This window comes from Lemur catta, chromosome 9, assembly GCF_020740605.2.
Source record: "Lemur catta isolate mLemCat1 chromosome 9, mLemCat1.pri, whole genome shotgun sequence".
Lineage (NCBI taxonomy): Eukaryota > Metazoa > Chordata > Mammalia > Primates > Lemuridae > Lemur > Lemur catta.
The window spans coordinates 22,198,946-22,226,711 of NC_059136.1; the positions used below are offsets into that span (position 1 = coordinate 22,198,946).

Consider the following 27,766-nt stretch of genomic DNA (forward strand, 5'->3'; position numbering starts at 1 on the left):
GTAGGATCGCTTAAGCCCAGGAGTTTGAGGTTGCTGTGAGCTAGGCTGACGCCACGGCACTCACTCTAGCCAGGGCAACAAAGTGACACTCTGTCTCAAAAAAAAATAATAATAATGACGTGTATACTCATCCCTCGTTATCTGCAGCAAATTGGTTCCAGAACCTCCCCCATACCAAAACCCAAGGATGCTCAAGTCCCTGATATAAAATAGCATAGTATTTGTATATAACCTACACACATCCTCCCATATACTTTAAATCATCTCTAGATTACTTATAATACTTAATATAATATAAATGCTATATAAATAGCTATTATGTTATATTGTTTTTTATTTGTAATATTTTTTGTTGTTGTGTTATTTTTTATTGGGTCTTTTGTTAAGAGTATGTTCAATCTGCAATTGGTTTAAACCATGGATGCAGAACCTGTAGATACAGAGGACCGACCATAATGTGATTTCAACTAGATTTAAACATAAAAAAAACAAGCAAACAGGTGACAAGGAGCATGCCTGTCTCCAGGGAGCAAGATGATTAGGGTTCTTTGCCTGCTTCTTTCTGCCTCCTGTACTGTCTATGTGCTCTCCAGGGAGTCAAAGTCACTAGTACAGTCAAATAAAGCCAACTCTCTTAACTACCTAAAATGAGTTCCATCTGGCATTCTAGTCGTTTAGCCTTCCAAGAACAAAAGTCTGGTAGACAGCTATATTTACGAAAAAATACAATTTTACACAAGCCTTAAACATTCTAGTGGCTGTTAGTAAATACCTCAGAGGAAGTCTGATGTATTAACAGACATCAACAAATTAAAACTCACATGCCCAGAAGCATCTCTTATAATAAAAGAATAAGAAAATCACATTAGGAAGAAATAAAATGAAGCATCTAAACTAGTTAGCACTAAACATTACAATCTGACTATTCCCTATCCAGTAGCAAAACAAAACAAAACAGAAAGAATACAACGTTTAGAACTCATTTTCAAAACTAGACTTTAGTTGATCTAAACCTCTGGCTGGCTTCTAAAAGGGTCTTTAAAACAATAACACAGATTACACAGCCATGCCCTGTTACTATATGAGCAAATTGGCAAATCCATTCTCCAGATTATACAAAACATACAAAAAGAGAAAGTAAAGAATAAAATTTCACAAGGTGAAGAAAGAGACTGCATGGAAAACTTTAAACTTTCCTAAACAAAACAGTCTGAATTTTATATTTAACTGACATCAGGATTCTTTCTTCATTTTATCATTACCTTTTTTTGTCCACAGGAGGCAGAGAAATGCTGCTGCTTTTCCACTTAACTTTGACATTCTCCTGAAAAACACTCCTATTCAAGGCAATGAAGTAGCGTTCCAAGATCACCAGCCTTTGCTTGAGTCTCAGGGCCGAGAGGGTGGTGGTGGCCGACTGGACGGCCAGAGCTTGCTGCTCTTTAACCAGCACAGAAAGACATTCCTTCAGTTCATTCACATCTAGAAAACAAGGCAAGAAAACATCTCACCTGTCAATATGTTGGCAACGGTTTGTTGTAATGTTGAGAAAATGGATAATGATGATAGGGAATACTTGAGTGCAGGAGATGTGCCACAAATGGTCTTGAACACGTTACACAAATTAGGAAATCCTCACACCCACCAGAGTAGTGCTGTCCATCCATTTTATGGATGAGGAAACTGAGGCACAGAATGGTTAAGTAACTGGCCCAAGGTCACACATAGGAGTACAGCACGTGACACAGACTACTCTTAGCCACCATAATATACTGCCTCTCTGTGAACATCATATAAAAGTTGTTAAGACAAAACTATAATGTCAATACTTACCAGTGGCACACTTCCTAGACAGAAAAACTCTAGTCATTATTTTCGTATTATAAAACCAAATCCAAAATAAAATCAGGCTGGGCGTAGTGGCTCACATCTGTAATCCTAGCACTCTGGAAGGCTGAAGTGAGAGGATCCCTTGAGGTCAGGAGTTCGAAATGAGCCTGAGCAACAGTGAGACCCTGTCTCCACTAAAAATAGAAAAAATTAGCTAGGCGTGGTGGTATGCACCTGTAGTCCCAGATACTTCGGGAGGCTGAAGTAGGAGGATTGCTTGAGCCCAGGCATTTGAGGTTGCTGTGAGCTAGGCTGATGCCACAGCACTCTAGCCCAGGCAACAGAATAAGACTGTCTCCAAAAAAAAAAAAAAAAAAAAAAAAATCAAGAGAAAAAAGGGGTCAAATTCATCAAAATGACATAAAAATCCTAACAGTGCACACACGTCATAACAATTTTAAAATACATGACAAAAAACTGCAGACTGAAAGCAAAAATCCACAATTAACACAAGAGATTTCAATACTCCTAGGAAGAGGAAGGAGCTAAGCTGCTAGACCGCTCTGCAATTCTCCCCATCACAATGAAGATACTCCATGGAAAGAAAGGAGACCAGTGACTGGATCTGATACCTCTGGAATGTTGAGACAGGCTTCTTGGTAAAAAAAACTACTAGCATTTGCTAGGAGAGGAGTCCTTACCTATGAAATGTTTTTAGGAAGATGTCGTTAGATTGCTTTTGGTAAATTTACCTAAAATCCATGGATTTATGGGACATGGCTCCCTGGAAAAGGTTCTGTAAGGTCTGTAACTATCTGGCTATAAAATGGAAACACCACATATCCTAAACGCTCCTTGCTATACACACCTCACTGAGAACCCTCATGTCTTAAGCTGGGCCAGAGAGAGGTAATCCAACACAAAGAGGACAGACCTGGGGAGCTGCACTGACTGTCCCTTATCTGTCCCTGCTTTGCCTGTGCATACAAGTATGGATATTACTATATCCTTAAAGTTACTAAGTAACTAGGTAAGATCTCTGATTCATGTCACCCTGACATGATATTCCAATCTTGTATGTTAGTTCAACTCCTCTCCCAATAGTGAACAGTACAAGTTGGCAGAAAATTATTGCAAGTCAAGAATACTTAAACAACACTATCAACTAACTTGACCTCACAAAGATTCACAGAGCAGAAAAATACACATTCTTTTCAAGTACACATGAAACATTCAACAGAACAGATTATACCCTGGCCATAAGACAAGTCTCAACACATTTTTAAAAACTGAAATCCCATAGTATGTTTTCTGACTGCAACTAAATTAAATTATAAATCATTAACAGGACACATTTGAAAACCCACAAATATTTGGAAATTAAATAATATATTTCCAAAATATAAATGAGTCAAAGAAGAAATTACAAGGTAAATTAGAAAATATTTTCAACTGAATGAAGATGAAAATGAATAAAGATCTCCAAATTTGTGAAATACAGCTCAACAATGCTTAGAGGGAAATTTATAGCTTCGAACACATATTAAAAAAGACGAAAGAACCAAAATCAATGATCTAAGCTTCTAACCTTAAGAAAGTAAGAGAGAGAGCAGCAGATAGAACCCAAAAAAAGCAGAATAAGTGAAATAATAAAGATTAAAGCAGAAATCAATAAAAAACAAAAACAACAGAAAAAAAAATCAATGAAATCAACTGGCTCTTTGGAAAAAATTAAATTGATAACTTCCACAAGACTGATCAAAATAAAAAAAAAATACAAGACACATTCCAACAAATTTCTAAATAACAGCTAACACTTGATAGCACATACTGCATGCAAGATACTAATAACAGCAAAAGCACTTTGCCTGACTTATTCTACTGATCCTATGAGGTAGATACTATTATTAACCCCAAATACAAATTATTTATATATATATATACACATATATGATGTGTGTATATATATATATATATACACATACATACATAATGTGTATATATATACACACATTTAAATGTATGTTCATGCAAAGAAAAAAAGTCTGAAATGCACACCAAACTGCTAATAGCAGCTAACTCTCAGAAGAAAACTTCAATTGGGTTGGGCAGTCAAGAGGAATTTCTACTTTACAAATCTTTATAAGAAAATATTCATTCATTTCATGTATATTTTAAAAATTAGAACAAAAATACATCAGGCATTTAAAAAACTAAATTACAAGATAAAGAAGCAAAGAATAAAAATACTGAGTTTTATTTGCATAGATAAAAGAAATAGATAATTATAAAAGTCCATCCACAATAAAGAATTCCTACAACTCAAAAACAAAAATAAAAACAAAAAACCCAATCCAATTCAAAAACAGGCAAAAGACTTGAATAGACATTTCTCCAAAGAACATATACAAATGGCCAATAAGCACATGAAAAGATGCTGAAAATTACTAATCATTAGGGAAATACAAATCAAAACAATGAGATATTGTACCACCTCACACCCATTAGGAGTATTATCAAAAAAGAAAAAGGAAAACAAGTGTCATTGAAGGCGTAGAGAAAATGCAACCCTTACACATTGCTGGAAAAATGTAAAATGGTACAGCCACTGTGGAAAACAGTTTGACAGTTCTTCAAAAAGTTAAACATAGAATTACCATATTATCCAGCAATTCTACTCCTAGATAGAGATATATATATCCATATAGATACGGATATAGATATACACACACACACACAAAAATTAAAAACAGGAAATCAAGGTCAGGAGTGGTGGCTCACACCTGTAATCCCCACACTTTGGGAGGCTGTGGCAGGAGGATCCCTTGAAGCTAGGAGTTCAAGACCAGCCTGGTCAACACAGCAAGACCTCATATCCACAAAAAAAAAAATTAGCTGGGCTTGGTAGCGCATGCCTGTAGTCCCAGCTATTTGGGAGGCTGACAAAGGAGGATTGCTTGAGCCCAAGAGTTCAAGGTTGCAGAGACCTATGATTACACCACTGCACTCCAGACTAGATGACAGAGCAAAACCCTGTCATGGGGGAAAAAAAGAAAGGCAGGGACTCAGACACTTGTACACTCATGTTCATAGCAGCATTATTCACAATAGCCAAAAGGTGGAAGCAACCCAAGTGCCCATCACCTAATGAATGGATAAACAAAATGTGGTGTGTGTGTGTACATATATACATACAAAAAAAAATACGCTGGACTCTTATTCAGCCTTAAAAACGAAAGGAATTCTAACATACGATACAACCCTGAAAACATGCTAAGAGAAATAAGCCAGTCACAAAAGGACAAATACTGTATGGTTCCACTTACATGAGATAACTTGAGTAGTCAAATTCATAGAAACAAAAGTAGAATGGTGGTTGCTTGGGAGTAAGAGGGGAGTTACTATTTAGTGGGTATAGAGTTTCAGAGAAAATGAGCCAGGTGCAGTGGCTCACACCTGTAGTCCCAGCTACTAGGGAAGCTGAGGCAGGAGGATCACTTGAGCGCAGGAGTTCGAGGTTGCAATGAGCTATAATTATGCCACTGCATTCCAGCCTGAGCGACAGAGCGAGACTCTGTCTCAAAAAAAGAGAGAAAATGGAAAAAGTTCTAGAGATGGATGGTGGTGATGGCTGGGCAACAATGTGAATGTATGTAATGCCACTGAACTGTACACTTAAAAATTAATAAAATGGTAAGTTTTATATGTATTTTACCACAATGTAAAAAAATTTAAAATTAAGTTTTAGAAAATTTTATGGAAAAAAAAAAAAGTCCATCTAAGGTATTTAGAAAAGGAGTGGGAGTGTCAGATCAAGCTTTCCAAGGCACCAAAACTCAAATTACCTGGCTGCTTGCCCCATACCCAGCTCTCCAGGATTGATTTGGCCCTGTAAGCAGGTGCAGGAGCATCTTCTTCATCCTTTTTCTCTTTGTCATTCAGATCTTCTTTCTTTGATCCACTTTGAGCATCAACACCATCATCTGGAGAATTAAAAATTTTTAAATCTGTAATTGCTTTTCAAAATGCAACAGCCACTTGTCAGTTTCTTTGCAAATGTCCCCCCCCAAGAAATGAAAAATTACAACACACATCATTAACTGAATGTTTGATGATTTTAAAAATATAAGATATGAATCATAACTATAAGAGATCCAGTGTGATTTATTTGGTAGTCAATGACCCTTTTAATAAAGAAACCAATATATCACTCAAATTCTTTAAAGCATGAGTCTTCCAAAATGATATTCCATTAATTTCCTACTAGATTTCACAACTGAGAAATTTGGTCTTTGATATTTACCCACTTGAATTTCACACTAATTGCTTTTATCCAATGAAGCTCAATTGCTTGTACGTCCACAGGAAAAGGGGAGGACATGGAATGGGGGTAAGATTCAAAAATCATTGTTTAACTGTGTGCAATGTCCTACTCCACTGCCAAATGAGAACTACTCTACACAAGGCCATTACCACTGACAGTATAACTCAGGAGCATCGACAGAAAGGAAAAGTTAAGAAAAATGACTTTAGGCCATTAACAATTTAAAGTTTCAGTCAAGAACAACAGCCATAAAACTCCTTACATAGCAAGTGAAGAGGAAAGAACTAACCTTAAACTTGAAGTACAAACACATCCTATGATTAGTAAATAATTGCCTAAATGACATAATTTAAAATATATATACATAAAAATCTGTGAAAGAAATTACATCCCATTCAGATTATAAACAATAAGGAGTATCTAACAATCTCTAAGGAAACTATTCCTCTACTCACAACACTTCTCACACCAAATGTATGGATTTTCACATGAAGCAATTCTCCAGTTCTCTGCAACAACTATGTGCCAACAAATTCAATTCAATTCTGACACTAACCACCTAGAATCAGCCCAGACCCCACAGGTTAAGGGCTCAGTCCCATAAGACTGTCCCTACTTTAAAGCCAATCACAAGTAAGGTATACCTGTACTTGTATCTTGCACTTCACAGATGATTGTGGTTTTTATACATTCAAGGTTTGTGGCAACCTTGTGTCGAACAAGTCTATCAGCCTCATTTGCCCGCTGATGCTTATTTCACAGTGAAATAATCACACAGGTGTTTATTTTGTGTCTCTGTGTCACATTTTGGTAATTCTCACAATACATCAAACTTTTATTATTATTATTATTGTATCTGTTATGGTAATCTGTGATCAATGATCTTTGATGTTACTACTGAAATTGTTTTGGAGCACCACGAACCATGCCCATAGAATACAGTGAACTTAATCAATAAATGTCATGTGTGTTCTGACTACTCCACCAACTGGCCATTTCCCCATCTCTCTCCCTCTCCTTGGGCCTCCCTATTACCTAAGACACAACAACATTGAAATTAGGCCAATAAATAACCCTTAAGTGGCCTCTAAGTGTTCAAATGAAAGGAAGAGTCACATATTGCTCAAAAGCTAGAAATGATTAAGCTTAGTGACGAAGGCCTGTCGAAAGCCCAGATAGGCTGAAAGCCGAGGCCTCCTACACCAAACAGTCAGCCAAGTACTGAATGCAAACGAAAAGTTCTTGAAGGAAATTAAAAGTGCTACTCCAGTGAACACATGAATGATAAGAAATCAAAACAGCCTTACTGGTGATATGGAGTAAGTCTGAGTAGTCTATATAGAAGATCAAACCAGCCACAACATTCCCTCTTAAACTAAAACCTAATCCGAAGAAAAGCCCGAACTCTCTTCAATTCCATAAAGGCTGAGAGAGGTGAGAAAGCTGTAGGAGGAAAGTTTAAAGCTTCCAGAGATTGGCTTAAGAGGTTTAAGAAAAGAAGCTATCTCTGTAACATAAAAGTACAAGGGGAAGCAGCAAGTACTGATGCAGAAGCTGCAGCAAGTTATCCAGAAGATCTAAGACCATTAAAATTGAAGGTGACTACACAAAACAAGATTTTCAATGTAGATGAAACAGACTTCTACTGGAAAAAGATGCCATCTAGGCTTTCATAGCTAGAGAGAAGTCAATGCCTGGTTTCAAAGCTACAAAGGACAGGCTGACTCTTTTTGTTAGGGCTATTGTAGCTGGTAACTTGAAATTGAAGCCAATGCTCCTTTACTATTCCAAAAATCCTAGAACCCTTGAGAATGATGCTACATCTACTCGGCCTGTGCTCTATAAATAGAACAAAGCCTAAATGACAGCACATCTGTTTACAGCATGGTTTACTGAATATTTTAACCCCACTGTTGAGACCTACCACTCAGAAAAAAAGATTCCTTTCGAAGTATTACTGTTCATTGACAACGTGCTCTTGGTGACCATCACCCAAGAGCTCTGATGGAAATGTACAAATAGATTAATGTTGTTTTCATGCCTGTTAACGCAACATCCATTCTGTAGCCCAGGGAGGAAGGAGTCATTTTGATTTTCAAGTCTTATTGTTTAAGAAATATATTTCATAAGGGTATAAACTGCCATAAGTAATGATTCCTCTGAGAGATCTGGGCAAATTAAATTGAAAACCTTCTGTAAAAGATTCACCATTCTAGATGCCACTGACAGCATTCATGATTCATGAGAGGATCTCAAAATATAAGCATTAAGGAGTATGGAAGAAGTTGATTCCAGTGGATGACTTTGAGGGGTTCAAGACTTCAGCGGAGGAAGTAACTGCAGATGTGGTGGAAATAGCAAGAGAACTTGAATTAGGAGTGGAGTCTGAAGATGTATCTGAATTGCTACAATCTCATAATAAAACTCGAATCAATTAAGAGTTGTTTCTTCTTATAGATGAGCAAAAAGTGGTTTCTTGAGATGGAATCTACTCTTGGTGAAGCTGCAGTGAAAACTTGAAATGACAACAAAGGATTTAGAATATTCCATAAACTTAGCTGAGAAAATAGCAGCAGGGTTTGAGAGGACTGTCTACAATTTTGAAAGAAGTTCTACTATGGGTAAAATACTATCAAAAAGCATCACATGCTACAGAGCAATCTTTCATGAAATGAAGAGTCCATCACTGTCGAAGAGACAACTTCTGCATTATGAAAGGAAGAGTAGATTTCACCACTGTCTGTGAAAAGAAAATCAAAGTCTCAGGGCCACCCCTTTAATGCCTTATGCAAAAGAGAATGTAAAAGCCTCAGGCCCCTGTGAAGAACTGGCCCCACAGATCATTCATTAAGGAAATTCCTTGCCAACTTCCTATAAGCAAGGACATACAAATTATACCTAGCACCTAAAACTAAAGCCTGTTGGATTCCACACTAATAATGAATTATAAGCTTATCTTACAAGTAACAGAACTATAGACAAGACAAAAATCAGACATTATTCCACCTACCCAGAGACATCTACATAATTGATACTTCCTTCACTCCCTTATTTTATGTAAAATGTTGATTTCTTGGGCCTCACAAGAATGTAAACATTACCTCATCAACCCCTCCTCCCCACTGCCTTTTTCCTTCTCCGTGTGCCTTTTTAAAACACTGAAGGTTCTAACTTCGCCTTCAGACAAACAGCCACAGCTTGTCTGCAGTTCATATTTTTCCCAGGCACATCCTCAAAATCTTGGCTTAATAAACCTACACGGATTGAGATTGATGCCTCACTCATTTATTTGAGTCAACATGTCTTATCTGTAACTGCCACAGCCACCCCAACCTTCAGGGACTGCCACCCTGATCACTCACCAGCCATCAACCTCAAAGTGAGCTCCCCCCACCAGCAAAAAAGTGACAACTCCGTGAGGGCTCAGATGATTGTTAGCATTTTTTAGCAATAAAGTATTTAATTAAGGTATGTACATTGATTTTTAGACATAATGCTACTGTACACTTAAGAGATTACACAGTATAATGTAAACATAACTTTTATATGCACCAGGAAACCAAAAAATTTGTATGACTCACTTTATTGCGATACTTGTTTTGTTGTGATATTTGCTTTACTCCAGTGGTCTGGAACTGAGCCCACAATATCTCTGAGGTACATCTGTAGTAAGTAGGTCCCGAGGTAACTCACAGCTTCTGTCTGACGTGGCTACAAATGGGAAGTTCCCACAACTCCCTTCTCAGGGTCCTCAAGTTCTAATATAATTTGCTGTAATGGCTAACTCAGGGAAACACTCTGCTCTTATCAGTTTATTAGAAAGGATATTATAAAGGATACAAATAAACAGCCAGATGAAGGGCTACACGGACAAGGTTTGGAGGGGTCCCAAGCACAGGCGCTTCTGTCCCTGTGGAGTTCAGGTGTGCCATCATCCCAGCATGTGCAAGCGTTCACCAATCTGGAGGTTCCCAGAACTCATCATTTAGGGTTTTTATGGAACCTTCATTATGTGGGCATGATTGATTTAATCATTAGTCATTGGTGATTGGCTCAACTTCCAGCCCCTCTCTCATCCCGAGGTCTGGGGCGGGGCTAGACGTCACAACCCTCTAACCATGCCTTGGTCTTTCAGGTGACCACCCCCCACCATGAAGCCATCTAGGGACTCCAGCCACCAGACATCACTTTGGGGATTCCAAGGGTTTTAGAATCCCTCATGTTAGGCAGGGGATTACAATCGAATGTAACAAAAGATGCTCCTATCACCCGAACACTCAGGAAATTATGAGCATTTCTGGAGCCCTGTGTCACAAACCAGGGACAGAGACCAAGTGTATATTATCACAATATCTAAAACCAACAAGAGACAAACATTCAAGAAACTCCTACAATCTATCAGAAAAATATCAAACATCTGATAGAAAAGCAGGGAAATCACTAGTGAGGAACTCAAATGGCTAATGCTATGAAGAAATACTCAAAGTCATGTTTAGAAAAACATAAAACAATGAATTATTACCTTATACTCACCAAACTGGCAAATATTAGAGTGCCAGAATATAAACTCTAAGATAGGATTTTGTTTTGCTTTTTCATCTGGTTTTGTTTTCTGATATATCCAAAGTGCCTAGTACAACGTGTGCCAGGTAACGGCACTCAGTGATCTGTTCAATGACTAAATAATGCCACATATGGTAGAAACATGGGGCTAGAGGCACATACCTTCAGGCACTGCTACAGGAGGGCAGATCCTGATGTGCAAATGAGTTATAGGGAAGGCCCCCCCCAGTCCCCTCAGGGTCTACTTCCCCCCTTAGCTCTTGCCCAGGCCCAGGAGGCACCTGTGCGGGTGGTTCACGACTAATAAGATGTGGAGGACAGAAACCATGCAGCAGTCCAAGGAACCATGGGTACAACGGAAAAACAGTGCTGGGCCAGGCACAGTGACTCATGCTTGTAATTCCATCACTTTGGGAGGCCCAAGTGAGAGGATCACTTGAGGCCAGGAGTTTGAGACCAGCCTGAGCAACACAGCGAGACCCTGTGTGGAAATCTGCCTTATGTTTGCCTTTTCTTTTCTCTGTCCTCTTGCTCCAGGCCCATAAAATCCATTATGGTGGGAGGCAAGGGAGGCCAGGGAATCTTCAGGAACTGAAACTTAGAAGGGAATTGTCTTCTCCAGTTGGTGAGCTAAGTCCTTCGTTATTGGTTTTCTCTTTCTCTGTGCTACCACCACAGAGGCCCAGACATAGAAAACTGACAAAAAAGGTGGTTATGGGCAGAGGACCAAAACCAGAAGGCCCAAGGAACCAGAGGACCAAAACCAGGGAGACAGCTGAGAAAGAGGAACTCCAGAAACTGACCCAATCAAGTTGTTTATCAGCTACTGGGTTTCCCTCAGTCTGGACATGCTTAGATGTGATCCTAACCAACATACCAAAGAAGCTGAGGGCTGAGCTAGCAGATGGCCCTCTGCCCAGTCCCACACTTCATGCATACTGGGATAGAGCCAACTCACACTCTAGGGACAAGAGGACAGAGCTGGCATCAGGACCACAGCCCACAGATGTAGGGCTACAGCCTGTGACCTAAATATAACCAGGTCGATTGCTGCTATAGGAGTCAAACAAGGTCCAGTCTCAGAACCTAATCATTAAAATAACCAGGAAACAATACAATATAGGAAGAACCAGTCAACCTCAACTTGCATGGGAAAAGACAATCAACCGATAAGGGTGAAATGACAGATGCTGAAATTTTTTGACAAAGGTTTTTTTTTTTTTTTTAGACAGAGTCTCACTCTGTTGCCCAGGCTAGAGTGAGTGCCGTGGCGTCAGCCTTGCTCACAGCAACCTCAAACTCCTGGGCTCAAGCAATCCTCCTGCCTCAGCCTCCCGAGTAGCTGGGACTACAGGCATGCGCCACCATGCCCAGCTAATTTTTTCTATATATATTTTAGTTGGCCAGCTAATTTGTTTCTATTTTTAGTAGAGACGGTCTCGCTCTTGCTCAGGCTGGTCTCGAACTCCTGAGCTCAAACGATCTGCCCGCCTCGGCCTCCCATAGTGCTGGGATTACAGGCGTGAGCCACCGCGCCCGGCCCTTGACAAAGGTTTTAAGCTACCTATTATAAAATTATTCAGTCAAATGTAAACATTCTTGAAATAATAGGAAAATAGAAAGTCACAGCAAAGATACAAAAGATATATAAAGAAGAATCAAATGGAAATTTTAGAACAGAAAAATACAGTAACAAAAACCTTAATGACTCGCTAGACTCAATAACAGAATGGAGATGACAGAGAAAGGAGCCAGTGAGCTTGAAGAACTGAACAACAGAGAGAAGAGACTGAAAATGAAAACAGTCTCGGGGCACTGGGAAAAAGTAACAAAAGAAGAGAGAAAAGGTATGATGCTGAAAAAAAATATTTGAAGAACTATTAGCTGAAAACTTCCTAAGTTTGGCAAAAGATATAAACCTGAAAAATCTGGGCAAACCTCAAACAAGATAAATCCAAAGAAAGCCATGCTCAGATACATCATAATCAAACTGCTAAAAACTAAAGACAAAAAAATCTTAAAAAGTGCCAGAAAAAGAAAGACAGGAGAATATAGTGTGTGGCCTAAAATTAAGGCTTAATATTATTATGCTGCCTGGTAAAATCAAGAGGGCCTCAGCTGGGCACAGTGGCTCATGCCTGCAATCCTAGCACTCTGGGAGGCCAAGGCAGGAGAATCACTTGAGGTCAGGAGTTCGAGACCAGCCTGAGTAAGAACAAGACCCCATCTCTACTAAAAATAGAAAAAATTAGCTGGGTAACTAAAAATAGAAACAAAAAATTAACCGAGTGTGGTGGTGAGTGCCTGCTGAGAGGCTGAGACAGGAGGATCACTTAAGCTCAGGCATTTTAGGTTGCTATGAGCTAGGCTGAAGCCACAGCACTCTAGCCCAGGCAACAGAACACGACTCCGTCTCAAAAAAAAAAAAAAGAGGGCCTCGAATGGCCTAGCCACAAGTTCTACCCACTCTGCTCCCATGGATAAGGTTCTGAAAGCAAACAACCCTCCTCAACAGGGACAAGGTACATCCCTGAGTAGGGGGCTTCAGGACTCTGCCAGGCCACAGAGTTATCCAAATAAGCCAATCACATCTTCCCATAGGAGCCAGCGTCACCTCACCCTCCTGTTCCTACACAGTTTGCCTCTATGGTCCCTGGTGGTACACTCTGCTCCCAAGTCCAGCCCTTATATGGCTCTGTGGCATTTGGTGCCCTCTACCCACCAGGCTATGAGTACATATGACTAATAAGCTGCTATCTCATCTGTCCAGCACCAGGTGTCACATGTTCAGCCAACCTCATGACCCTAGCACAGGAATCCCCTAGGGTTATACACAGAACAGAGCTTTAACTAACTTCTCCTTGGCTATTTAACTAGTTCCATGATACAGCTTTTTCTGTGCAAAAGATTTAAACAGAAACGTCACCGCAGAGGATACAAGGGTGGCAAACAAGAACATGAAAAGATATTCAACATCATTAGCCATTAAGGAAATGCAAATTAAAACCACAGTAAGATCCCACTGCAGATTTATTAGAACGACAAAAATAAAAAATACTGATAATACCAAGTGCTGACAAAGATATAGGACAGAAACTGTCATACATTAATGGTGGGAATGCAAAATAATAAAGCCACTCTGGAAAATAGTTTGACAATTTCCTATAAAGTGAAACATACACTTATCACGTGACCCAGCAATCACACTACTAGGTATTTATCCTAGGAAAATGGAAACTATATCCACATAAAACCTGTACAGTAACATTCATAGCAGGATTATTGTAACTGCCAAAAAATAGAAACAACCAATGGCCTTCAATAGGTGAATGGATAAACACTCTGTAGTACACTCAAATGATGGAATACTATTCAGCAATAAAAAGAATTACTAATACACAAAACAACATGGATGAATCTCAAAGATATAATTTGTGAGTAAATGAAGCCAGATTCAAAATGTTACATAATGTATGATTCCACTTATACGGCATTCTCAAAAAGAAAAAACTAAACTGAGAGAGAACAGATCAGTGTTTGGCAGGGGCTAGAGTCAGGGAATATGTGATTCAAAGGTGCAACATAAGGGAGTTTTTTGAGGTGATGAAACTGTTTCCAGTCTTGATTATGGTGGAGCTTACATAAATCTATACATGTGTTAAAATTTATTAAACTGGTCATCGGAAAGGAACGAAGTTTACTATATGATAATTTTTAAATAAAAAAATTTTAAACGGTTCTCATTAAAATTACACTCCAGTTTCAATGAAAATCAACAAATATATATTTATTATAACATCCAGCACACTCAGAGCACTTTTATACAAAAGTAAGAAGGTATCGTCTATGACTCTGAGACACTTTAGAAAAAAACCTATCGCACACATCTAACTAATCAATACAAATCAGCCTTTGGAAAGAGAAATATGCAGGTCCAGGGAGGACAGCTGGAAGATAGTCTAGAGGAATCGTGTCACAGCAGGGATCAGGGTCCCAAGGGCTGAAGTGGGGCATGGCCTGCATCCAGGAAGGGACTGGGAAATGCATCCTAAGTGAAGCAAGGGCAGGGTCCTGTTCTGCAGCAGATGAGCATTTATCCTGATCTGAGAAACTAAATATAAGCTTAAATAAGTCTCATTTAGCCTATTTCAATTTAATAACATGGGAAGTGTGAGAACAAAGTAGAATTCAGAAGTTTGAGAAATGAAATACATTTAATTCATAATCATACACAAAAAAGTAGGACATTAGTAGGAAAAAAAAAGGAGGCAGCTAATGGAAAGTAAAAATAAGCTAACATGTACTAGGCAAAGCCTCTGGCCCGGCAACTGTACATTATCCTTTCATATCTTTACAAATGGCTTTGCAAGGAGGCAGGCCTTTGTCGTCTCCAGCTTACCAAGGTAGAAACTGTAGCTCATAGAGTAGGTTCTGGCCAAGAACACAGACTCAGGTGACAACACAAGTGTTGACTCTAAATGTTAGACTCTGCCCTACACGTAGCCCAGGGGCCAAATCCAGCCCGCAGCCTATTCATGTATGGTCCAAAAGCAAAGAAAGGATTTTACCTTTTTAAATGACTAAAAAATAATCAGAAGAAAAATAATATTTCATGACTTGTAAACATGTGAACTTCACATTTTGGTGTCCATAAATAAAGTTTTATTGGCATATAGCCACGCCCTTGCTTTAATATTGTCTGAAGCTACTTTCACACTACAACTATAACAGGGTCCCATGGTTATGAGTGAGACCATATGGTCCACAAAGCCCAAAATATTTACTATGCAGCCATTTATAGAAAGTTTGCATGCTAAAAATTTTACAAATATAAAAAGAAAGCAAAAACATTTTTTTTCTTTTTTTTTTCCAGACAGGCCATCACCCAGGCCAGAGTACAATGGTATCATTATAGTTCACTGCAGCCTCAAACTCCTGGGCTCAAGCAATCCTCCTGCCTCAGTCACCCTCCCGAGTAGCTGGGACTACAGGCGCACTCCACCATGCCTGTTAATTTTTTTTATTTTTTTTATAGAGACAAGGTCTCCTATGTTGCCCAAGCTGGTCCTGAACTCCTGGCCTCAAGCAATCCTTCTGCCTCGGCCTCTCAAAGTGTTAGGATTACTGGCATGAGCCACAGCACCCAACCCAAAATTCTTAATTTTAAACTCAATATACTGGGAACACTGGTCATATAATCTCCTCTTCAGGATGAAAAGCTTCTTCAACAGTCTCTAGGAAGTAGACAAGAAGCATCGATAAGTACACCTCAAGTTTTATTCTCAGAAGCATAAATTAAAACACCTTACAACAAAATGCAGGATGAAGTCACTGGAGGCCATGAAAACAACCAAGAATAATTAGCACCACCAGCTGAAAGATAGCATGCACATTAGCTTCTGTGTTTGTCTGCTCTCCTTTTCACCACTGCAGGGTTCCAAGTTTACAGAGAGAAAACAGAACACAAACTGCCCAAGCACACTGCAAATTATGGCATGCCTGGGAGAAGGGAAGGCCGGGGTGGGCAGCAATATCCTGAAGGGCCGCTGAGGGCAGAAGCAGGGGAGCAGATTCTGGATGTTAATAAGAAATGTTAACTTGAAAAAGAAAAAGACTATAATCCATCCTAGCCTAGGGCTGGTCTTTTGTGGTACATGACCCCAAAGGGGGACACAAAAGCTTGCTACCTGGGAGGGAGTTTTCTTTCCTTACCAGTAGGCCCAGGAGGTTCTAAATGTGATTGCAAATGAAAGTAAGGATAGTTTATCCCAGGGGAAAGTGCAAGTTATTAGAAGCCACTATTTCTCAGAAACAAACTATGAAGTAATCCACCTTGACAACAGTAAGAACCCACACAAGGGTGCCTGAATGTGAAAGAAAGTATTAAGCAAACTAAAAGAAAACTTCAAAGAAATGAAAACTGTGCATTTAAGGAACATCTACTCTAATCTGTATTTTCCTCACAGTTAGCTACAATACAACTGACGTTAATATATACATATCTAAAAAATTGAATTTGATATATATAAATCTATCTGTAAATATGTTCTGATAATAAAAAGCACATATGCCACACTAAAAATAGAAACTTTTACTTAATGCCAAAAAATGTCCCCCAAAATCCCATTCAGTTGCGATCTACATAAAGAACAATTACGCTTTGCTTTGTTAACCACATGATTTTTAAAAGAACAAAAGACAAAAAAAGTCATCAAATGTAATGAATAAAATATATACTCTGGATTTTTCTATGTAATTAGCTTTTCTTAGAGCATCTTTTAGAGCTAGTGCTTCATGGAAAACACTTTGGGAAATATTGTTTTAATTTATTCTACTGGAGAGCTAAAAGGAAGTATAAAACTTTTTAAAATATACAGAATGAACTACTGATACACGCAAAAAAAAGAAAATCAAAAGCATTATGCAGAGTGAAAGAAGCCAGACATAAAAAAGCACACATGATTGCATGATTCCATTCACATGAAGTTCTAGAACAATCAAAACTAATCACTGGTGGAGAAAGATCAGATCAGCGATTGTCTCTGGACAGTGGGGGCAGCCACGGACCCAGAAAGGGCATGAGAGAGTAATATTAAAGGTTTAGGTTACACAGGTTCCCTTTCTCAACACTTACGGGATGGTAAACTTAAAATATATACATTGCATCATACATAAATTTTACGTGAAAGACAAAAAACTAAACCCAAGTTAATGATATGCATGAAACACCCAAGAGAGCCGGGTGAGACACACGCATGGATGGACTGATGGAAGGACGTGAAGCCAGGAGTCTATGATAAATGAGGGCGGTCAAAGGCTGGCAGCAGGACCGGGGTGGGTGTACAGTGGGTCACTGTTTACCAATTCAGTTATTCTGTGTGTGTGTGGAAATTTTCAAATAAACATCAGAAAAAACAGGGATAACTGCTAGATGTTGTAGCTGAAAAGATACACTAATACTTTTTCCCATATATTTTCAAGTGGACACTATCTCAATTCATTCCACAAAGAGAAGAAGAAATACTTTCTAAAGTAGCTTTATCCATCTTGATGACTTTTAAGTAGGGGGAGCAACAAACTTCAGCAATGGGTCTCAACCCGGGCTCTGCAGAGCCGCCAAGTTTGGGGTAGGTACAGGCATCTATTTCTTTGTAAAGCCTCAATGGTAATTCTGATACATAACCAAAGTCAAGAACAACCAAATGATAAGAGTCTTATTGAGTTTTCATAACCATAGACCTAAACAAGATTGCCCACTGCCATTTCTTTGTGGGCCAAAGGCTTCTAAAGATTGTTTTATACACTCCCAAAGGAGAGTCACACAGGAAAAATTTTAGGAATAATTATTTTCACTCAATCTTGTCATAATCAATATTTATAGTAAGCCAAGGTAACACCTGTTCAAAACTTACAGAAAGAAATATCACCCAGTTCCTATAAGCCACAAACTAAACGCTAGAAAAGAGCACTACAAATACAGCCAGGTGGTTTTACAACAAAAATGCCTTTAATTCACATAAAACAATAAAATCCAAGTAGTTTATAATATTAACTATCATTTTAGGCAACAGTCATTAAAGTGAAAAACAAAACTTCAAAGGGTTATGTTCAAAAGCTCCTGCTCCTGTAGCACATTAAAAATTTTCTCTAAAATACAATTTATAATGGTCCTTACAAAATGAAAAATACTAGTTAAAGGCCCTTACCTTTTCTAGAAGGGAGTTCTCCATTCTGTATTAATTCTGTCCCAGTATATACAATTTCTCCATCTTTAACCATTTCATTCCACAGACCACAGAGCCCATCTCTTGCGAATGCAAGCTGGCGATGATAAACAAGATAAACTTACAGAGTGTTCATATTCACAGTTCAAGTCTTAATGATACAGGGAAAAACATCTCATTTACCCTCATTTATTCAACCATTCAATAATAAATCAATGATTTATTTATTCAATAATAAATTTAATGAAAATCATCCAAGTATAGTTAAGGGAAATAGGCACAGTGCATAAGACTATACATATGCTCACTTTGTGTGAGATACAAGAGAAAGGACACATACATGTGCATGTGTGTAATCTGAAAAGATAAACCAAAAGATTACCAATGATTACCTGTGGGGAGACAGGGAGGGGACGTGGTGAAGACAGCAGGGAACAGTGAAGGCAAAATTGTGAGTACACTTTATAGATCTTTACTTTTAAAACATATATATGCTTTCATCTTCAGAAATTAAAATTAGTTCATAAAAAAATAAAACCTACAACTGGTAACAAGCAAATTAACCTATGTAAATAAAAAGAAATATATTTCCCAACTACTCAGGAGGCTGAGGCAGGAGAATGACTTGAGCCCAGAAGTTTGAGTATGGCCTGGGCAACATAGCAAAACCCTGTTTCAAAAAAAATGTATTTCAACTTCAAGGGACTTTTGAAGTATACATCAATAGTGGAATATACTCTAAGGGAAAAAAAATCTTAAACTTTATTCATTGGTCTTATTGAGATCCTAATTTTGACATTATTATTTTAAAACTATTTCATGTATGCTATATAATAAAAGTGTTAATATTACCAGAAACTAAGGTTTTAAGTGTAAAAGATAAAAATCAAAGAAATTTTTAAAAACAATTTGAATTAGAAATCTCACTATGTACTTTATTTTTTAATATATTTGCTTGCTCTGCCTCTGGACAGGACCTAGAATCAATAGCACTCTGACAGCAAGTAGCCAGATACTGGTCTCTAAGCAGCATTTCCCACTAAAAGAAACCAGGGCTCTTCAGGGAAAAAGGGCCAGGTAGGACAAGGTGAGCCAGGAATATCTTGTTTCCTCCAAAAAAATTGCTCAAAGACTGATGGGGACTCCTGGCCAAAGAACAATTTTGAGTATCAAAATACATAGCTAAATGGACTACAAAATTAAATAAAAACATGAGTCCATAGTAATGTTTAAAGAAAAAACAAAAACACCCTTGCATGTCGGTATTTGTGAGTCAGAAAAGTTTTCCCAGAGCTAGCAAAAAGCACAGAGCAGGGAAAGGAGAGTTTCAAACACCCAGGTAAGGTAGTCCTTCTGAAAACTGCAAATGCAACAGAAGCCCTCTTCTGTGACACAAAACACATTTTAAATTAAAAGAGACATATCTGTTTGACCATCTTTTAATGGAAAACCAGAGTCTTGTCTTTGTGCATAAGTCTACTACCTCATTCCTTGTCACCATTCCACTATGAAGCACCCACTATTTCCACTGTGAGTTTCTTTAAAATGGAGCAAGAATTGAAGGACACTTTGTAAGCAATCTCAGAACAGAATTCTAGACCTTTAAGACTTTTTCTCCAAGCCGGCTGTGGTGGCTCACGCCTGTAATCCTAACACTCTAGGAGGCCAAGGGGGGAGGATCATTTGAGGTCAGGAGTTCGAGACCAGCCTCAGCAAGAGCGAGATCCCCGTCTCTACTAAAAATAGAAAGAAATTAGCCAGGCAACAAAAAATAGAAAAAAATTATCTAAGCACAGGTCTGTAAACCCAGCCACTCAGGACGCTGAGGCAGGAGGATCACTTGAGCCCAGGAGTTTGAGGTTGCTGTTAGCTAGGCTGACACCACGGCACTCTAGCCTGGGCAACAGAGCAAGACTCTGTCTCAAACAAACAAATAAAAAAGACTTTTTCTCCAATTGCTTACAGTTTTATTCCACCTATCTGTATAAGTAAATTTTTAGCATCTCACTTTTATCCAGATTATCTATAGTAGGCAAAACCCTAAGATGATGCCCCCCCCACCACAAGATTCTGGCCCCCAGGTATACATACACATCTCCCTGAGTATGGAGAGGACCTGTGGCTAGAACAGGATGTCACACCTGTGATGAGGTTTTGTTTGTTCTATGACAAAGGTGAAAGGATTCTGCCCATGTAATTTAGGTTCCAAGTCAGTTGCTTTCTAGTTAATTAAAAGGAAGATTAAGGTGGGCATGGTGGCATGTGCCTGTAGTCCCAGCTACTGGAGAGGCTGAGGCGGGAGGATTGCTTGAGCTCAAAAGTTCAACTCCAGCCTGGGCAACATAGCGAGATAGTCTTTTGGGGGGAAAAAAAAAAAAAGGAGGATTATTCTGGGGGCCTACTGAATCAGATGAAAGCCCTCTAAAGAGGGACTTTGCCATTCTGAAGAGATGCTCTCCATGGGTCTTGAAGAAGCAAGCAATCAGATTGTGAACTGCCTATGGAGAGGAGCAGCCTCTAAGAGTCTAGGGCTTTAGTCTCACAATGAACTGCAATGAACTCAATTCTGCCAACAGGACCGAGCTCCAGATGAGAGAGTGGCTTGGCCAACACCTTGACTACAGCCTTGTGATACCCACAGCAGAGGACTGAGCTAAGCCTCGGCCAGACTCCTGGCTCACAGAAACTATAAGAGTATAAATGTGCGTTGTGTTACGTTGCTAACTTTGTGGTTAGTGACTTGTTTCACAGCAATAAAAAACTAAGCATCCTACTTAAGTTTTTTGTAGCAGCAACAGCTTTCCCTCAGCACTGTTATTTCATCTGTCACATCACTAACAAGACAACTCCCATAAACATACTTGGAACCAAAACATAGGACTCTTGGCAAAAGTACCAGATAGCAGGGGGAGAGGTAAACTCCTTAAAAACTGAGCTGTGGGCATTCGGGGCCCTGAGGCTTATCAAGGGACTGGAAAGGCTTGGCTCATCTGCTCATTGGCTAAGAGGAGGGCAACTAAGACCTATTACAGAGGTGCAGTCCAGTCCCCTACAGTGCACACAAGGTTGACCTCGGCCTCAGGTGTGCCAAGCTCCAGGAGTTACACACCATCTTTAGGCACTTGAGGGAACAGGTCATTTGACATGCTCCTTAAAGTAATAATTCAGTATCAATGCAACGGATGAAGACAAAGGAGGACAGAGCTCACATCACATCACACCATCCCTATCTATCTCGCTTGCCAACTGGACTGCAGGCACCTTCTGAGTAGGATCTGTTTTAAATCCTCATCTCCCTGGTGCTTATCTCATTGACAGGGTACGTTTTCAAGAAATGTTTACAGAATTAACTAATTAGTCCATTTTTAAATGATATTATTCAAAACTGATTTTTTAACCTTTTAAAGCACAAAGATGGAGGTTGTAAAGGAAAAGTACAATATATAAGAAAATTATTTGCATGTTCGAGCGGACTATTCATTATTTTACTATGAAGGTACTCCTAAAAACTACTAAAGTTATATCATTCTAAATTGGAAAACATCAATATTTTACAGTAATTTCAGTTATGGTATTCTAAATAGCCTTGTGATAAAAGTTATACAAAAGTATATACTGCTTTTCTTTTCATTCCTATTCAAGTTCTCCATCAAAGAAAAGTTTGGTGCTGAAAATGACCTTGGCTGGACAGACATAAGCATTACTAAAAAGGCACAATGAGACATTGAGTCTTTTGGGGTTTTTCCCCTTAAAACAAAACAGTAGAGTCAAGTTGTCATTTGAGGATTTTGTTTAACATCAGCACAGGGACATCTAAATGAACAATGCTGCATGTTTTGAATTACTCTGACAAAATGTCATATAAAGGATTACCAAATTCTCTTTTTTATCATGGAATCTTGTAAACAAAAATCTTTCTATTGAGGAAGCTGCATGTGGATGCTGGAGGCAAAGAGCACCTTTTAGAATCTAGTTCTAAAAACACCAAGTAAGTTACCTATATTTACAAAATTCTTTTATTTCTACATGTCATCATCTATCAAGTGCTTTATTAGTCAGAAAACTTGAGAATAGAATTTACCAAGATGTTTACAATTACACTTTTTAATATACTAATATTTCTAAGCATAAAGTGATAATATTTATATTCAATAAATTGAAGTTTAATTTTAAAAGCTTATTTTATGTTTAATCATTTTAAATTGATGATTAGAAGAAGAGACAATCGCTTCTCAGCCTTTTGGATAAGATCGAGTGTAGAAGAGATTAATAAATGGTTCCAGTTTAAGTACAATCAAATGCTCTGATGGACCACAAGGGCATTATGCTAAGTGAACAAGCCAATCTCAAAAAGTCACACACAATAGAATAATCTCACAATAACAAAATTACAGAGATGGAGAACAGATCAGCGGTTGGTTGCCAGGAATTAGAGACAGTGGTGGAAGGAGGGTGGGTGTGACTATAGCAGGTAGCAGGAGGGAGACCTTTGTAGTGATGAAACAGTTCTATATCCTAATTGTAGCTGTTACATGAACAGACACATCTGATGCAATGGCCCAGAACTACACACATACACACACACTGTACCAGGGAAACTTCTGAGTTTTGATAATGGATCATAGTTACATGAGATGTAACCACTGGGTAAAGAGTACATGGTGACCTCTCTACTTTCTTTACAACTTCCTGTGAGTCTATTATTATTTCAAAATAAAAAGTTAAAAAAAAATTGCTTCATACATATCTAATTTCATGTGCCACTTCAAAGAACCCAAAAATAGAAACTGTAGGAAATTCATCTGAGTGCAGCTTATGCAAGAAAGGGCAGGATAATTCCCATTCTGGACCCATGCTCAAAGACATGCCCTTAGCCTTACATCAAGACAGGCAAATAAATATTCACGGCTCAAGAATCAAAAGCTTTTAAGGCGTAGTGTTTTATTATTTTTTATAGTTCTTAATACTTAGTTGACTTTTTGGTTCACTGAAAATCTACCAATCACATCAGATAGAAGGACTTTTCCCATAAAAATAAAAAATGATGTGGCTAACACTTCTTAGCTCTGTATTTTATTGCCTCTTCAAGAAAGTAGTGAAGGAAAACAGGGTGATTCAAGTAACTCAACATAACAGTCAGAAGAAAAGTGTTGAAAACTTAAGTGCTATATAAGTAAAAGCCAGATATGTGCCTGGTATATAATGGGTCTTCCATTAGAAGCTGAGGGTTGCAGGGTCCCAGACCTGACTCATCTAAAGGTCTACTAATACAACCGAAAAGTCAAGGACCAATGTTCTCTATAATACACACACATTAAAAGTTATCACACTTCATGCGCACCGTCTAGGGGATGGACACGCTTGAAGCTCTGATGGGGGGCAGGGAGGACAAGGGCAATACACATAACCTAAATTTTTATATCCCCATAATATGCTGAAATTTTAAAAAAAAAAAAGAAATGTTAAAAAAAAAAAAAAGTTATCACACTCCAAAAACTTTTCCTCTCTAAAGTTACTAAAAATTTCAAGGCCATTTCCAACCAAAAATAGCTATAGAAAATATATTTGCTAAATCCTATAGCTAAGAAACATCCTTCTACCCCGCACATTATTCATTAACCAGGTGTCAATTCTGTTTCCAATACAAAAGCCCTAGGTAAGGAATGGGGTGCTTCCCACTCCAGGTGGGAGAGCCATCCGCAAAATAAGGGTATAGCCTGTCAGCACAAGGTTCCATCTGTAATGTGTGCCTGCAGAGAGGTCCCAAAGAATAACTATGTCTAACTGCTTAGGGTAAAACAACAACATACATTCCTCACATTTAATAAGCAATGCTGGAGAAACCATATAAAACAAAAGTCATTAATTACTTTTTTCACACTATTTAAATAGCACCAATACCCGTAACACATTTTTCCTCTATCCAAACTCTAGTCTCTTCATTTACTCCTAGGAATAGTTTGAGAAGACTTTCTAATAATATTTGAAATGTGTGTATTACACTGAATAAATCAAAAGTTGGCTGGGCACAGCGGCTCACACATATAATTCCAGCACTTTGGGAGGCCAAGGCCAGAGGATCGCTTAAGGCCAGAAGTTCAAGACCAGCCTGGGCAACAAAGCAAGACCCCATGTCAACAAAATATTTTTAAAAAGTCGGGCATTGTGGCACACACCTACAATCCCAGCTACTCACAAGGCCAAGGAGGGAGGATCCTTTGAGCCCAGGAGTTCAAGGCTGTAGTGAACTATGATCACACCACCGTACTCTACCCCAAGAGACAGAGCAAGACCCTGTCTCTTAAAACAAATAAATAAGTAAAAATTTAAAAATAAATAAAAATCAAAATAACAAGCACTTTAAAACATAAATGGTGCTTCAATGTATGTACATCTGCCTAACTCATCATAGGAACAATTCAGCATTAAACTGATTTTAGATCAAGACACTAAAATTCACATTTAGCAGTTAATCAATTACGATTACTAAGAAAAAAACTTCATTATGCAAGGTTCTTTACTTCAACAAGTTTCTCAAATTACATAAACACTAATATAAAAACAATTCTTAAAACAAGTTTGCCTGAATCTAGATTTCAGAAATATTAAATTACTTATCTCTCACCTCTCCCACCCACTTAAAAAAAAAGACAAAGAAAAACAGACCATGATAGCCAAATAACATTTAAACAAACCAAAAGAGTATACCAATTCTTGACCCAATTCTTTGTGCTCTCTCTTATCTAACATTACACCATTAATAACAATCCCATCATCCACAACATAGTTCTAAACACTTGGCTCCCATATTTACCAGCATTCAACACTTATTTAAAAAGAAAAAAAAGCCTGGCCAGGTGGCTCACGCCTGTAATCCTAGCACTTTGGGAGGCTAAGGCAGGAGGACAGCTTGAGGCCAGGAGTTCAAGACCAGCCTGGGCAAGAGCAAGACCCCTTCTCTAAAAAAAAAGAAAAAAATAGAAAAAATTATCCGAGTTGATGGCTCACATCTACAGTCCCAGCTACTCAGGAGGCTGAGGCAGGAGGATCACCCAGGAGTTTGAGGTTGCAGCGATCTATGATGATGCCACTGCACTCTAGCCCGGGCAACAGAGTGAGACCCTGCCTCAAAAAAAAAAAAAGGAAAATAGAAAAAAACAGTAAGGGCAATAACACTTCCCTACAAGTACCGATGATCAACTACTGCTTACAGACTATATGACTTGATGAACAGTCAAGTGCTATATAAGATTTTATTACAAGATTACTTGAGAAACACTTGAAATGGTTAGCCTCAGGGAAGAGGAAAAAACACATATATACTATAAAATATTCTAGACACTTCATTTTGCTGGTGATATGAAGTTCCAAAAGTAGTTTTTTTGAAACCATTTGCAAACAAAACTAGTAGCCTGGGGTTAAAGAATCATCTACAAAAATATCACTTTGATTATTTATTTAACAATTTCCTGACAAGTTTGTAATTATCTTGTTAAACCAAAACAACAGAGTGTAAGGCCAACATTCTGTTTCCTCATGTTCCTAATATGAAAGTCCAAGCACTCTAAATGAGACCTGTTACAAATATAAAACAAACAGCTCAAATGAACTCTCAACTCTCCAGAAACACAAATACAAAATCCCACAAAACAAAGGAGTTTCTCCAGGCCATGATAAATCTACATGTCACCTCTCCAATTTGCCCCCACACAGTTTAGTGAACATCTCAAAAACTATCAGTTACAAACAACAGTCACCAAAATATGGTTAGGAATCATATGGGCTTCTCAAACAATAATAAAAAAGAAAAAAATTTGTATAACTAGGTTTCAAGTTTCTTGCATTTAAAAATAACTAATTAAAGTGCAGTCATACACAATCTACAAAAATAGTCACAAAAACTATTACATCTTAAGTTGCAGGAAATAAATCTTCTCTAATACAAGAAGATCCAACTGACATCTCTTTAAAAGATCCAACTGACATATCCTAAAAAAAAAGCCTTACACCAGAAATTTAAATACGGAGGCAAGAACACACCAGGAAAAAGGCACGTCAAACCCCACCTGTATATCTGTTTTCAACCATTTGGAGTCAAGTCGAGCCTGGGCAACCAAACAGAAAGATTCAGAGGGCATCTTTCCTCCAGCTTCTTCCCAGTTGCCAGGCCTGCAAGTAAAACAGAAATATTGAACACCTAAAGCATTTTATTTAAAAAAAATTTTACAAAGACCCCTCCCACAAGGTTTAATGTGGCAAAAAAAAGAAAAAAGAAAAAGAAAAATGAAAAACAGAAAAAGGAGAGAGGAGAAGACTTGGGGGAGGGGAGTGAGAGGAGGAGAGAGGGAAAGGAGAGAGGGAGGAAGGAAAAGCCTACTTTCAATATAGGTAGGGTTCGCCCAGTTTCTGTACCACGTTAGCGAGACCTTGAGAATAGACAGTCATTGGAAACCAAATCACAATGTCATCCCCTTTCCCTTAAATCCAAAAGGTCTACACACAAACAGAAGACAGGAAGCCCATCATTTCAACGACAAATGACACCAGCATGCACCTGCCGCTTTACCCTAGACCAGTGCGCGGTGCGTGAAACAAATTAATCAAAAGTCACGTCAGCAGAAAACCCCACAACAATAATCACTTAGAAATGGAAAGACAGCCGGAGATCGCGCCGCGGGCGGTCCGCGCAGGCCCAGGTCCGGCCGCCGCGCCAACACCCGCCGCCCCGGCTCGGCCGCCCCCCGGCCTCAGGCTCACACCGCCCCGTCGCCGGCCACCCTTGCACCCCGGGACGAGGACCTGAGGCGCAGCAGCCCAGCCGCCTCGCCCTGCCGGCTTGCGGGCACAGCGTCCCGGCCACCGCTGGCTCAGCCGGCGCTCGCGATCCCGGCGCCTCTCGCGACCCGAGAGGCGGGCCGACGCGGGCCTGCCGCCCCCCGGAGCCCAGCCAATCGCAGCGAGGCAGCTCCGCAGTCACAGCCAATGAGGAAGAGGAGCCCCTTTGTCGCCCCTCTCGACTCTCCAGCTTCCTGCAATCCCGTCTTCTTCCTCCTTGGAGCTCCCTGATGCAGCCGGAGCCAACCGCAGGCGCCGGGAGGAGGGACTTCCGCCGCACGCACGCACCCTCGCGCGCACTCCTGTCCGAGACTTCGCCGAGTCCCTTAGCGCTCATGGTAGTGCCCTCCGAATGGGGAGGATGTGGGGTTACGCGGGTCAGGTGGCGAGACTGACACCTCCGCCCCAGGCTAAGGACACACCTTGGGGAGTCAGCTCCGGCCTGCAAGAGCTTACCCCTGTCTGTCCCGCTGAATGCAGCAAAAATCTT

At 39.2% G+C, this 27,766-nt stretch overlaps 1 protein-coding gene across 1 annotated transcript in view; it reads right to left on the bottom strand.

Annotated features, from left to right (window-relative positions):
* Positions 1-27,339, bottom strand: part of HERC2 (HECT and RLD domain containing E3 ubiquitin protein ligase 2) — a 171,139-nt gene extending 143,800 nt beyond the window's left edge. The window contains exons 1-5 of the mRNA XM_045561084.1: positions 27,241-27,339; positions 26,508-26,610; positions 18,424-18,538; positions 5,676-5,813; positions 1,263-1,482 (exon numbers count right to left, since the gene is read on the bottom strand). Of these exons, the coding sequence (XP_045417040.1) occupies positions 1,263-1,482; positions 5,676-5,813; positions 18,424-18,538; positions 26,508-26,579 (545 nt within the window). The 5' untranslated portion in view covers positions 26,580-26,610; positions 27,241-27,339. The remainder of the gene's footprint in view (positions 1-1,262; positions 1,483-5,675; positions 5,814-18,423; positions 18,539-26,507; positions 26,611-27,240) is intronic.
* Positions 27,340-27,766: the final 427 nt, after the last annotated feature.